A 13587-nucleotide genomic window follows, 5' to 3' on the forward strand; every position below is an offset into this window, starting at 1 on the left:
ACTAGCAAAATGAGGAAATGAAAGCAGGTCAGTAAACAAAACAAGAGTCGTTACAGAGAAGACAGAGAGATACGAAAAAAAAGCCGAAAAAAAAAAAAACAAACTCGTAGTCAGAAGAACACTGTGTCTGTGTTTATCACTGATGTGTGGAGTACAAGTCCAAGGAGGTTCTGCTGAAGCTTTATAACACACTGGTGAGGTCTCATCTGGAGTAATGTGTGCTGTTTTGGTCTTCATAAAGACACACCAGTGCTAGAAAAGATTCAGAGTAGAGTGACTCAGCTGATCCAGGGCTACAAAGGATGAGTGCTGAGGAAGGAATTAAAGAGCTGAGTTTCTGCAAAGATTAAGAGGACATCTGACTGAAGTGTTTATGAAGAAAATTAGTCCAGCAGATCGAGACGGTTATTTTAAAATGAGTTCAGCAAGAACACGGGGACACCATTGGGAACTTAAGGGTAAATTTTACACAAGTGTCAGTAAGGTTTCTCCAACCCCCCATACCCTCCCCACCCCCCCACAGAGAACCACAGAATCAGTGACCAAGTAGTGTAGTAGATAGTAAGAATTTATGGACCTTCAAAACTCGACTTGATATTATCTTGGTGGAATTAAGAGGACATGTAGCCTGTTCTCATCTAGATTGTTGTAAAGGTCCCAAGCTTCTATTTCATATTCTCTTATATGCACATACAGTACACACTGGTTAGTTTATCGATCTACTAATGTTTATGCTATCCTAAGCCTGTTTCAGATGGGATTAGTTTTACACCAGAAGGTGAGGTAAAGTAACTATTACCAGAGGACCTCTCTAATTTAAGTCCCATCCACATTACTCATGTCAGTAACTTTTTACGCACTGTGCGTTCACAATTAAAGATTATTTAGCCTCCTGCCTTCTTTTAACAGTCCATAAAAAAAATCAACTCAAGTTAAGCTGGTCCCATGCAATTCGACAGGTCAGTAACATTCCTGTAAAAATGGAAAAAAGAGTTCTGGGCACTTTGTTGTGATTAATGCAGTCTCTGTACTTGCGTTTCAGGGTATTTAATACATTCTCGACATTTTTTCTGGTGTCCAAAACACTTCTTCACAGAAGGGCATTTCTCACACAACTTTTTAAATATGTCTTCCAGAACCAAGCAGTTATGCACACCTGCTAAAGGATTATTAGTCATATAGCTATACTGTGTGCAGCTGGTTCGAGGTGAGGACATTGTATAACTGTAGAAGGCACGTCTAGCTCTGTAATATTTCCAGTGTAAATGATAAAGGGTTGGGAACCCCTCAGGCAAACCCCGTATATTAAACGACAAAGTAATAAGCACAACTTAAAGTGTTTTCTGCATAATGTCTTCAAAGCCACAAGTCCTCTCTCCATTAGACTGGAGAAAGATGGCAGTGGTGCCGGTTATGAAGGCGGAAGGGGTGGGTCCAGGAGCCCCAGGACTGGAAGTGATGTCATATACCCTTGAAATGTTGCTCACCACATCTACAGAGGGAAGTACAGGAGAAATGGTACAAGACAGCACCAAGCCCTGGCTTGGGGTGGAATTACAAGTCAATAAGCCCTGAAGTTATTTGCCAAGCATGCAGGTGTGACACCAGGCACTTTGATCTACATTTGTATGAAAATGTGCTATAAAATAAAGGTTATTATTATTATTATTCTATCCCATGTGAATCCATGGGTACAAATGACCAACATTATGTAGTAATAGTGACTTTACAAATGTAATATATGCCCTGAAAGCTCATCCGAATAGGATATTACAGTAGTTTTACACCAGGAGGGGAGGTAAAGTATTTATTAATAGGATACCTCGGTAATTTTAGTCCTGTCTGTATCAGTCATGTCAGGAAGTCTTTACGGACTACACATTTACATCTCAGTAAAGATTACGGAGCCTGTTACCATCAGTAAAAAGTCTGGGGGAAAAAATAGCCCCAGGTTAAACTAGTCCCCTGGGAATTAACATGTCAGTAAAATTCCATCATTTTCGTGTGAATATGGCATTTTCCTCAGAATTTTAGTGCTTATGGAGGGCAGCAACAGTCATGTAAGCTACAGCGTGTGCAGGTGCTGTGCTTTGCGAAACCACAGAAAGCAGGACCATCTTGTAAATATTTCCAGATGTGTCCCACCCCGTGCAAATCCATGGTAAAAATGGCAGACATTGTGTGGCAAGTGACGTTACAGACACTTTGTCCTGAAAGCTTAACCCGTCCAGATTTAGATCTCCCAGTATTCTTCAGTTTATTTGGTTGCTTCCCAATATGCCCTCTCTTGAAATATAAAAACACACACATTGTTATCCTTGACATCATCGCGTGTTTACTGTTTAGAACAGTACAAGAAAGTACACCAGTCCCACAAACTAACCTCAAGTCGAGTTCTGAAGGTCCCTAAAGTCCTCCTGTCCACCACAATCCTTGGTCACTCATTCCATGTGTCTGTGGTTTTCTGTGTAAAGAAAAACGTCTTAATGTTTGTGCAAAATTTACCCTTCAGAAGTTGCCGACTGTGTCACCGTGCTCTTCTGCTAACCTTCTGTCCAAAAACGTCCTGCTTAAACACTCACAATTAAAACACACTTCTAGTTTTCCCTTATGAGCTGTACAATCCAGTCTTGTTCAGTTTTATTCACTTTAATGCTGCATCTCTTGTAAATAACCCAATGGTAATTCTAATATTCACAGAAATTAGACGTTACAAATCATTTCATAAACTATATAATATTTTTTTTTGGTCACAGTGCAATGTCCGATAGATTTTTCTGATTAATGGCAAGTTAACCAAATTTAACAAAATAAAACCCTTGAATTTTATGAAGAGTTGACACTAACGCTGTTTCTGATTTACGTCACAGGCAGTGGCTAATTTGCAGTTTGTAGCTGGCATCCCAAGATTTTCACACTTTTTTCTTTACTTTTACCGAGTGCATATTATACTTAACGTGTTACTAAATTAAAGTGAAGTGTGGTGAGCCTACCACCATCACCTTATCCAAGTGGAAGGTGCACAGTGGTGGTGGTCAATGTGGCTCCCAAATCTCTTTGTAAAGTGCTTTGAGTAGTGAGAGGAGTGCTATATAAATGTAATGAGCTATTATTAAATTGTTTTGATCATTTTCAGAGTTTCAAAGGCCAAGCAATCCATTGGTTCCATCTGTTTTTTTAAGAATGGTTCATAACAGAGACTGGCTACCCTGAAAGGATTTGTACACAAAATGCCCTAATAAAGGCCAGGAGTTGCTCCAGCTGGGATCACAGAACATAGTGAAAGGGCTGAACCTGAACAAGCACAACACCTTTTCTTGATGAATATCTGAACAGTTAGATATTAGTCAGAGTCACACAGCAAGCTTTGTGTCAGGTGGCTAATTGGCTTTGGCTGCCACTGTCTTTGACTTCTTGGGCCAGACGTGATGTTTGTTCTCACTTCTTGTCCTCTTGTGATGTCTGTCTGTCTGTCTCTATGTCAGTTGTGATGTCTCCGAACGATGCACTTAAAATTCTTTACTTTATAGACTGCATTCGAGGCTGACCATATAAGAATTATATCAGCTAAAAATCGAACAACAGATGATTTCCAATAGTCTTGTTACTTGTCAGTGAAGCTACATTCAGCTAAATATAACTTGTTAACACCAATGTATCTTCTTACAAGCATACACACACTGGTTAGTTTATCAGACCTTAAGTATATAATCTCTTAAAATAACGTTTTTGAGCATTTGCTTTTGTATTTGCATATTTCTTTGTATTCTTCGATTTATTTGTATGCATCGCAGTATTCTCTCAAAAAAAATCCCATGAGTCATTTTCATGTGTTGCCTTCCCTGCTAAACTCCTGTTTAAATACACACCATCAAAAATGATGTTAGCTTTTCCAGTTGATTCACTTAAAAGCTGCATCTTATCTAAATAATCCTATAATACAAATATTCACACAAATGAAATATTACAAACCTTATTTAACAAACTGAAGAACACAAATTTCTTTCACCCCCATACAATTAGTTTTACGACTTTAATTTGGTTACAATAAGACACAAAAAATGTTAGCTACTACAGAGAAAGCCAAGATAAGTTAATTAGACATTTGCTGTTCATTTCAGCGGGATTGGTCCCAGCACGCCGCCAAAGCTCATTCAGCTCCACTGTGCTTACTTTAGTCATAACTCGTGCATGGATTCTGGCGGAATCTTTAAGAAAGCGGACAGCTGCCACCCAGTCGGCTTCGGGGGGATGCAGAAGTGCACAATGGCAGCAAATATCAAACCGATTTGTTCTTTTTAATATCATTTTGGCAATTGAAAAAAATTCAAGATGCCACTGCAGTCTCTCACATGAAGACTCTGAGAAGGTCGTCGGAGTGTTTTACTAAGATGGTGTAACACACCATGCATGTGTGCGTGCGGTTTCATCCATTTGTGTGATGAACGAAAGCACAAAGCCCCCATTTACTACACATTGCAAAAGGGGTCCTATAAACCTGAATTGGCTGCTACGTTTCAAGGTTTTGCTTTTTTTCTCATCTTTTTCTTGAATGAAGCACAATTTGGGCAGTAGTTAAGAACATTTCTAAGAGAGCAGTGGTGACGTGTCGGCAGTTTACATTTGTAGCTCTGCCTGCCACAACACAGCACTGCCGGCTCTGCCCCTCATGATTTGTTTCTGGTCTCTTCTGATTTTTTTTTTTTTATTTTTTGTTAAAAGAGCCCGAGTTTACCCCACAATATGTTCGTTTTTTTGTTTTTTTAAGAACTTAATTATGCCAGGAGGGAGGGCAGACAGGGTAGCTTTGGAGTAACAATGAATTAAGTTCATAATCTTGCTGTGAGTCAAATGATTAGCCAAAAACAAAATCCTTTGTCCCCAACCCAAGACCACCCATAATTCACGGTTATGTAGCACCAGACTGCCATCTTATAACTGCCTTGCAGGGTCAGAGGGACACTGTGTGAAGAGTGGTGACCACTGCTAACACAGCCTGCAGCCACAGTGCACTTGCAGGCCAACTTCACTCAGCTTTGAGTGCTAATGGGACTCGACACCCCTTTGTTTTGGAGGGGTTACCCGCTATATTTTCTAAACAGCAGGGGCCTCATATATAAAACTTTGTATAGATTAGAGTACAAAAATAGGCATATACCAAAAATAAAATAAAACTTGCCATATACACATTTTTACTCAATTTACCATTTATAAACCACAATTACCTAGTAAATGTGTGTACAGGGATGCATCTCAACCATCACCCAGAAACATCGATAATGGAGCAAGCTAATCAACCTCATGCATATGCAATCACAATGCTGCAGAACTTCATTGGCCTGGAGTCCAGCCTCCCACCATCAAGACCCTGTCTCCTACAGTGAGATCATGTGCGGCATTATAGTACCTCTCTGCGTTCTGGGGGACCCAGCTGTCATATACACTTCCTCTCTGGTAGCTATTTTTATATAAGAGAATAAGAAAGGTGCTATATAAATAAATTGTATTATTATTAACAGGAATGGGCAGCTTATGGTGAACCCCATGTAATTGCATGGTTGACCAGGTCAAATGAAACAAAAATAGAGAAAAGAAAAGTGACTTCTTCAGTCAATGCTTCCATGCACCATCTTCGTTATACACAGTTGGCAGTCCAATATGGCACGATGACTTGTCACTGCTGGATTGTCTGTATTGGCTGTGACAGATGGGGTGGCACTTCAGGGAGAGAGGCAGAAGTGCCATCAGTTTTTTTGAGTAAGATGTTCTCCTGTCTAAGGGCAAAGGAGGAGTGGGCATTACCTACAACACCATCTTGAGTATTAGAGTGGTATTACATTTCAATTCAGCACCCTGAAAATGTCCCCTAAGCACTCATGCCTGACACTATCAGTTCCTCTGCTCTCATGTGGCCATTCCTGAAATTATTAGCATACTCACCGTCTTCATAAGGGGTTTCTTTTTCCCTCTCTGCAAAAAAATTATTTTGTTCTGTTGTAACTTCCTCCTATTCTTAAATCCTTGTCTTGTGCTTCCTCATTGCAGGACTCTTTAAGTATAAAGAGTTTTAATGGTGGTGTGATGGACAGCACATTCCTCTTTAAAGAGACGATACTTTTTGTTGGGTGCACATAAAGAGGTTCCTTACTGCTGCTAACCCCAGAACAAGCCACATATGGCTGCCTTTGTGAGAAACAGCTGGAAGTCAAATCACTCGTTACATTCAGCTGAACCATTTTGGGGTGGTTTTAGATTTCGCCCCCGTTACAATGACGTTCCTCAAAGGTACTTTTGAGAGACTCAAGATACTCGCTTTTCAGTTGTATCAACACTAATGTGCGCACAGAATTTCATGAACTAACATTTCACCACAATGCATTTTTTAGCCTGGTAAAAAGTTATAAGCCCCCCTTACTGTTTAAACTATTTTAGGCCATATAGCCTATATTTTACATTGGTTCAGCTTTATAATACATGCAAAATGTTAAGATCATCTCGGCCATTTTGAAATAATAAACTTTTTTGGTTTGCGCACCCCCCCCATTACAAGTGGGGCCTTTTTTTGAAATGGCACATAGCTGATATTTTTAAATTGGACCAATGTCGACCTACATGCTAATTTTCTGCAGTTACTGTATGACTGGCATTCAGACAGACAATATGTGATCTGAGGGTTAAAATGAATTAGATAAACGACATCAGACTAAGCCAAAAATGTACAAGACAGAGTATTTTGATTTTATTCATATAGATTATAATCTTTAGCATTACTCAATGTCAAATCCTGTTGCTGCTAGAAGGGATCCTACTCTGTTGGCCCCCCCGAGCAGTGCCCTTAACCTGAAAACTGGCTGTACAATGGCTTACCCTGCATTTGAACCTCCAAAAGGACAGTTTCACCTCAGAGATGAATACAGCATACTGGATATGCCAAAAGTGGAGGGAAAGCAAAATTAGTACGACAATCAAGTGTGCCACCTGGATGTTTAGCAGCTGTCACAGACCAAAGCACCCAACGCATGGCCGTGTTCAGGTGGTAGCTCAGCCATCTCACAGTGCGAGTCCTCTAATCTTTGTTCTTCCTGATGCTGTAGACTTTTAAAAAATGTGTTAGGGTTCGAGCTGAACACCACTAGCCCCATTCTCTGTCCATATCAGCAAACATTGACATGGTGCGTGTGTACAAGGGTATCCAATAAGTCCATATACATGCTGCTTGCTGGTATCCAGCTGTTTGGGAGCCATGCCCAAAGTACGTAAAGTTTACAAATCACTATATTAAATCTTTATTTGGTTCTCGGCCTTTTGATTGTCTGACTTGCAAGCACTTCCTCTCATGTATTGTGTAGACGTGCCACTATGACAAAGATACCAAACATCTTATAAACGTTTTCATGAACTATCATCTGTAATATCTTAACACTAAGAGTCAAGGTGCAGTGTGTAGGTGGGTACTAAATTAGCTGGCTCAGGGTCATTGTGAAGGGAACTTTTTCAAAATGGTGTCATTACAGGTGGGTCCAGCAGGGGTCAGGGCTGAGACCACTGCTCTTTTTAGTACACAAATTTAAGAGAAACCAGGAGAAAAGAGATGGGGAAAAAAAAATGATTTGAGTACCAGAAGTTTAAAATTGTAACAACCAAGACAACATTGGAGACAAAAATCAAAGTCAGGAAATGAGAGCAGAAGACCTAAACCAGAAAGATTGTTAGGAAAAAAGGGTTTTAGCAAAGGCAAAGGCCATGAACTTGGATGAGGAGATGGGACTGAAGGTGTACTCTCATCTAGACTTGTCATGTTTGAAGCTTCACGACCTCACAGGACAACAAGGCTGCTACCACCTCAGGAGCTGCTGGAGTGCTGTGTGCAGGTTTGGCTTCCATATTACAAAAAAAGAGAAAGAGCAGAGCGATGTGACACAACATGGCTGATTGAGGACAGTGAGGTCTGAGCTATAAGGAGAGACTCAAGGAACTGAACCTGTTCAGTGTAACTAAATGGACATTAAGAGGGCACTTGCTTGAAGTGTTTAAAATTATGAAGGTAATTAGTACAGTGGATGCCAGCTACTCCTTCAACAAGATGTGAAAAGAGAATATGACAGGACAGTAGAAAGTGTTGAGGTTTCCTCAGAGAACAACAGAGCAGCAATGAATGCTAAACAAATTCAAGGAAACCAACAAAGGGACTTCAGAATAGATGTTTAAGTTTTCACTCTTGTGGGCTAATGTGGCTGTGGCAATTGCGTGTCCAAAACCAACGCCGACTCCTGGGTGCTTCTGTTCTTCTATTTGATTGGGACCAGACGTGACAGGACTTGATAGCCAGGCACCATGGAAGCGAGGTCACTGGTCAACTCTGGGCACCTGCTACATTCTGGGGTAGGAAAAGGAAGAAGAGTCAGCCATGACACTCCAGGCCTCCAACATACTTGTGCGCCACACACATGCGGTACAGAACACAGGAACACAGTTGGCAGCTTGTTAAGGGCAAATTTCACACATAGCATAGAGAACCCCAGACACATGGAATAAGTGACCAAGTAACTAACTGGCAGTAGGGCTTTTGGGACCCTCAAATTAGTGTTATTTTGGGGACTGGTGAGCTTTTGCTGGTATGAATGGTCTGTTCTTGTGCAGATTGTTCTAATGTTGTAAAAAAAAAAAGTAAATGCGTGAGATGAAGTCTCATAGGGTGACAATAGGATGGGAGAGCTTGTTGAGCTCGGCCCAGAAGGTTCTGTGTGGAGACTTGGATATACTTTTTTTTTTATTCACCGTGTCTCTTATTATTATTACGGTGCGCAATATCAATTAAATCAGACTTGGGCCGTTTCGAAAGGTAAAATTTAAAATGACGGTGAAATGTGGGCACTCACTTCAACGCACAGACCCCTAATGACATTCACACTTCATGTGGTCTGCTGTCCGCTTGGAGCCAAGGCTACAGTCAGCCGTCCCGAGGTGGAATTTCAGGTTCATCCCGACTTTGTTATCTGCCCTGTTTTTAATTCTTTCTGCATGTGGACAGTAATGTTTAACAGTCATCGCTTATAAACTTTGTGTTGTAAAACTCTATAAAGGGGTGATTTTTATTTCACAGTTTAACATTAAAGGATCATCTGAAAAGATCTCTAGAATTTCAGTGCTTTGCCTTATGATTTGCAATCCTCTTTAGTCCTTCCTGGGTTTTTACTTTTATGTAAAAATCGAAACCATTTTGTTTTGGGGTTTTCTCAAGCCAAGGAATTCTGTCTTGCTATTTAAAAGTTAACCTTTCTACCATAACGTTCAACACCATTTTGTATTGTTATTTTGAGAGGTTAGCATTCTCGGTTGCTATGACAATTTCCCATAATCCTATAGGAATTAGCGACTCTTTACACCATCATGTCCAACACTCTAAAGGTCACCATGAGTATCTCTACCTATCTGAGATTTGGATACAAACATAGCAATTACGTGTGATTACTTTGACTTTATTTTTGATCTCTGTTTGTACCCTTTGATAACGATTCTCGTGGTTAACAGTTTTGGCAATCAGTTTTCTTGGCTCATCCGGTTATTGACTTTTGACACAAATGTGTGTATAGAGATCATGTTCTGGCTCTGGTACTGACTTCCTTTAGTCAGTAATTATCAGTAAATTTGAGGCATACGTGGAATTTGAATCAGTCCAAGTTTTTCTTGTCCCATTTTTGATATCTTCTGTGTGTACCCTAAAATCAATCACTCATTACAGTTTGGAATTGGGCACATTTTAAATTGCCTTCTGGACAGGCAATGTGACAAAATGGCTGCAGCAAGACCAGTCAGTGTGCTCAGAGGTTTCTAAAGTCTACGGAATGGAAAAGACAACGATCTCGCATGTAGAGTCAATTGCTGTGCACTCCCACCACAAAGCATCACAGTTCAAAGATGTGCAGAGTGGTGAACTGCTGGTAGTCAGTCACGCACCCGGAATGTCTGCCGCAGTTTTCTTGCAATGCCGAGCTAGTAGGAGAATTTCTTTATTCAGCCGTCTTTGAACACTGCAAGCAGAGCTCTTCATGTTAACATCAGCCGAGCTCTCTTTCTGTCAGCCCAACGTCACCACTACTCTCCAAATCCCCACAAACCCATTCACAGCACAAATCCCACCCTGGTCACCAAGTGAATTGCTGTGGACTTAACACACCTCAAAGCATCTCGGTTTGCCGATCACATGCCTTCAATGTCCGGCACACTGTGTGAGCAATGAGGGGCTCTTCAGACACTGCAGGTTTGTGGCTGACCGCTGGTGTCTCACCACGGTACAGATCTTCATACCGAGATGCTTTGTGGTGTGGGTCGTTTTTTCAGTTTTTAAATGCTGATAAAATGAGTGGCTTGTACCTTTGACAAGAGAGAATCTCCCTGAGCTACAAGTCACAGAGCTCCAAACAGCACTCGCGTCAAGACCCATTAAGGTATAAAATGACATTTTTTCACATTCTGCAGAGTCATCCTCAGTGTGTGAAGAGAGATCCCTATGAAATCCGAGAGATCTTTTTTGATGACCTTGTAATTTGATTTTTTTGAGACCTCCCCAGGATTTTGTCTGTTTGCTTTAAGTTAACAATAACGTAGCCATGCCCTTTCTCCCTGTTGTCTCTTTGCAGGTTCTCTCCCATCACAATCGACAGCATGACCAGTCTTGTGGGCATGAACATCCCAGGACACACTGGGACCGGCTGGTGCATCTTCGTGTATAACCTGTCACCAGATTCGGACGAGAGTGTGCTCTGGCAGCTGTTTGGGCCCTTCGGCGCAGTGAATAATGTCAAGGTCATCAGAGATTTCAACACCAATAAGTGCAAAGGCTTCGGCTTCGTTACCATGACGAACTACGACGAGGCAGCCATGGCCATCGCCAGTCTGAATGGCTACCGTCTCGGCGACAGAGTCCTCCAAGTCTCCTTCAAAACCAATAAGACCCACAAATCCTGAACAGCAAATCCAAGCTGGAAAAAAAAAAAGAACTGGAATGGCTTATATTCTTACTTTGGACCTATAAGCCACTGTTGCCTAAGTATTACAAAAACAAACAAGAATTTGGATGCCCTGTGATGAAACAGGAGTTTTCTTCTTTTGGTTGTTTTTTTTTTTTCCTTTTGTTTGTTTGTTTGTGTTTGCTTTTCATTTCCTTCTGTACTCCGTAGCAAACCATTCCCCCCAGTTTCAATGACATGAATGTTCTTTCCTGAGGTTTGTGTTTCGTTCTCGACTTTGTGGGGATTTTCCAACCCTGACCGGCTGTCTTTAGATTTCCACCTTTTTTGAAGGAGCGCTAAAGGGAGGCTCTTTTTAAAGTTAACCCTTCATTCTATCGCCCGTTTTTTCATTTGGTCTGATTTCGTGATATTACCCATTTCTACGTAGAAGGGATAACGTTTTCTTTAGTGGGGATATTTTTTTTTTTTTTTTAATTATTACTATTACTACTAATGAATTACGTGTCTTTCCTCTCTAGTGGGGTTGGGGACGAAAAGAAGGGTGGGCTTGGGTTCAAGTTCCTGATGACATTGTGACGATTTTAAAAACACTGTTGCCAAAGAGAAAATCTCTTTGCTTGAAAATGGGTTTCGAAAATAGATGAATAAATAAAAGAATAAAATAAATCTATTTTTATAAATAAGAAAATAACTATTGAAGAATTTTTACAAGATTCTGGATTTGAAAAAAAAAAGAAAAAATATTTTGACTGGCTAATTTAGGGGAAAAAAAATGCCAACTTGTGTTGTTCATTCTGCAGTGGTACTTTTTAGGATCAAGGTTGCGTGTTTTTGGAAAATCGGATTGTCGTTTGTTTTGTAGACGGAAGGTTTTATCAAGTGAAAACTAATCCAGGAAAAAGTGATCTTAGTAATTTTTCATAGCATATAATTTAAAAAAAAAAGAGAAAAAAAATATACTAATAATAATAGTGGGAAAAGGGAGAGGGGGCTTCCTATGCCAAGCAGTTCCCCGGAGTCCAGAACCCTAAAGCAAGGAAATGCGTTGTCAGCTGATTTTCTTTCCGTCATCAGTATATGGGACATCAGTAATAAGAAATATCTAAATTTCAATTTTTAGTTGTTTTTTTTCTTTTTGCGTTTTGATTCATTAAACTAAACGAACTTCCTTAGTTATCAGCGGTAGGTGCTATCTAATATGATTTACATATCTTAAATATGCGAGTTTGTTGTTCTATGTGTTGTTTAAAGATATTTCGATGTATGCATTCTATTGAGCTGCTGTTTTCAGTTCCTGTTTTGCCTTGCTGCCCACCGGCGTTGCCCCCCGTCAAGCGGCGATGTCCGAATGGGTCTGTTAGTATCCCTTAACGAGTTTTCTTTGGCTTGCTGAGTTTTAGTTTTTTTTTTTTTTTTAAAAAGCGCTGATTGTGATGCATTTGGTCAGAATTCAAATAATTAGCTAGTTTCGTTAGTCACGGTATTTGTTTCCTCAGAAAAGAAGAAGAAAAAAAAAAGCTATTAGACAAAGTGCAGCTGTGTCTCTTATTTGTTGTGTAATTAAAAAAAAAAAAAGATATAAATATATATATATAAATATATATAGTCTAATTTTTTTATTCTATATTTAAATAAATTGTCAATGGTTTTCTGTTTTAGCTTGTCTTTTCATATGACAACTTTAAAAAGTGATTAAGTTACTTAGAAAACTCGTGAAGAAAACCTGTTTACTTGTCGTCACGTTGCTTGTGAAAATTTTTTTGGGTTTCAAAAATTTTTTCTGAACTGCCGCAAAAGAAGACCGAACAAAGCTTAGAATCTTGTTTATTTATTTCTCAATTAATTACCTTATTTATTTATTTATTTATTTGTATTTATTTCTTTGTATATTTATTTATTCACTTCCGTATTTTTACGTTGTTGGTGTTTTTTGCGTGATTCTGGTATGGGGGGGATGTTTATGAGCTAAAGGGAACAAAACGACTTGGGGGGAGGGGGAGGCTCTCCCTTTAGTCCAGTGCACTGAAACCTTTTAGTACGTATGTGCTTTGTACCAATATAACAAAAGACTCAAATATTTAAAGAATAAAGAAATCAAATCGAGAGGGTTGGTGATGCTCTTCCCTGATTACTAGAAACAGTTACTCGCTATGCATAACCTAGTTGATAGTTGAATTTGCTATTGCTTTTTTCTTGTCTTGTTAAGGAAAACCTTTAAATCTTTTTCAATAAATTTTAGTCTTAATAGAATGTTAACAGTTGTTCTGGTTCAATATAACCTGTGCTGAGTTTGTGTAGTTTTAACTCCAGTCCACACCTTCCGTTCCACACTACCGACATTGGGGGGTTGGGGTGGGGGGTGTCAAGATATCTGATCAATAAGGTCCATGTCAACAAAATTCTATTTTTATTCCATTTGAAAAATTAAACAAATTAATAAACAAAAACGAAGCGAACCCGATGACGTGTCGTCGCAGTCCGTCAAGCATTAGACGCTGCATCAGCGTGTATCTTTATTTTGATTTCACAGCCAGAATTCGGTCAAAGCAGCGACTGGAGGCCATGAGCCGCATCGCCGTCTCGGATTCTTGCCTTTACTCCTCTGCCTCCACAG

At 39.8% G+C, this 13587-nt stretch overlaps 1 protein-coding gene across 6 annotated transcripts in view; it reads left to right on the top strand.

Moving 5' to 3' along the window:
- Nucleotides 1-13229, top strand: part of elavl4 (ELAV like neuron-specific RNA binding protein 4) — a 240210-nt gene extending 226981 nt beyond the window's left edge. For 5 of the 6 annotated variants that reach the window (XM_039767256.1, XM_039767257.1, XM_039767259.1 and 2 more), the window contains one exon: nucleotides 10641-13229. In XM_039767256.1, the coding sequence (XP_039623190.1) occupies nucleotides 10641-10968 (328 nt within the window). In that variant the 3' untranslated portion in view covers nucleotides 10969-13229. Of the gene's footprint in view, nucleotides 1-10608 lie in introns of all 6 variants that reach the window. The other variant, XM_039767262.1, reaches the window with a different exon arrangement.
- Nucleotides 13230-13587: the final 358 nt, after the last annotated feature.

Source organism: Polypterus senegalus, chromosome 10 (assembly GCF_016835505.1).
Source record: "Polypterus senegalus isolate Bchr_013 chromosome 10, ASM1683550v1, whole genome shotgun sequence".
NCBI lineage: Eukaryota > Metazoa > Chordata > Cladistia > Polypteriformes > Polypteridae > Polypterus > Polypterus senegalus.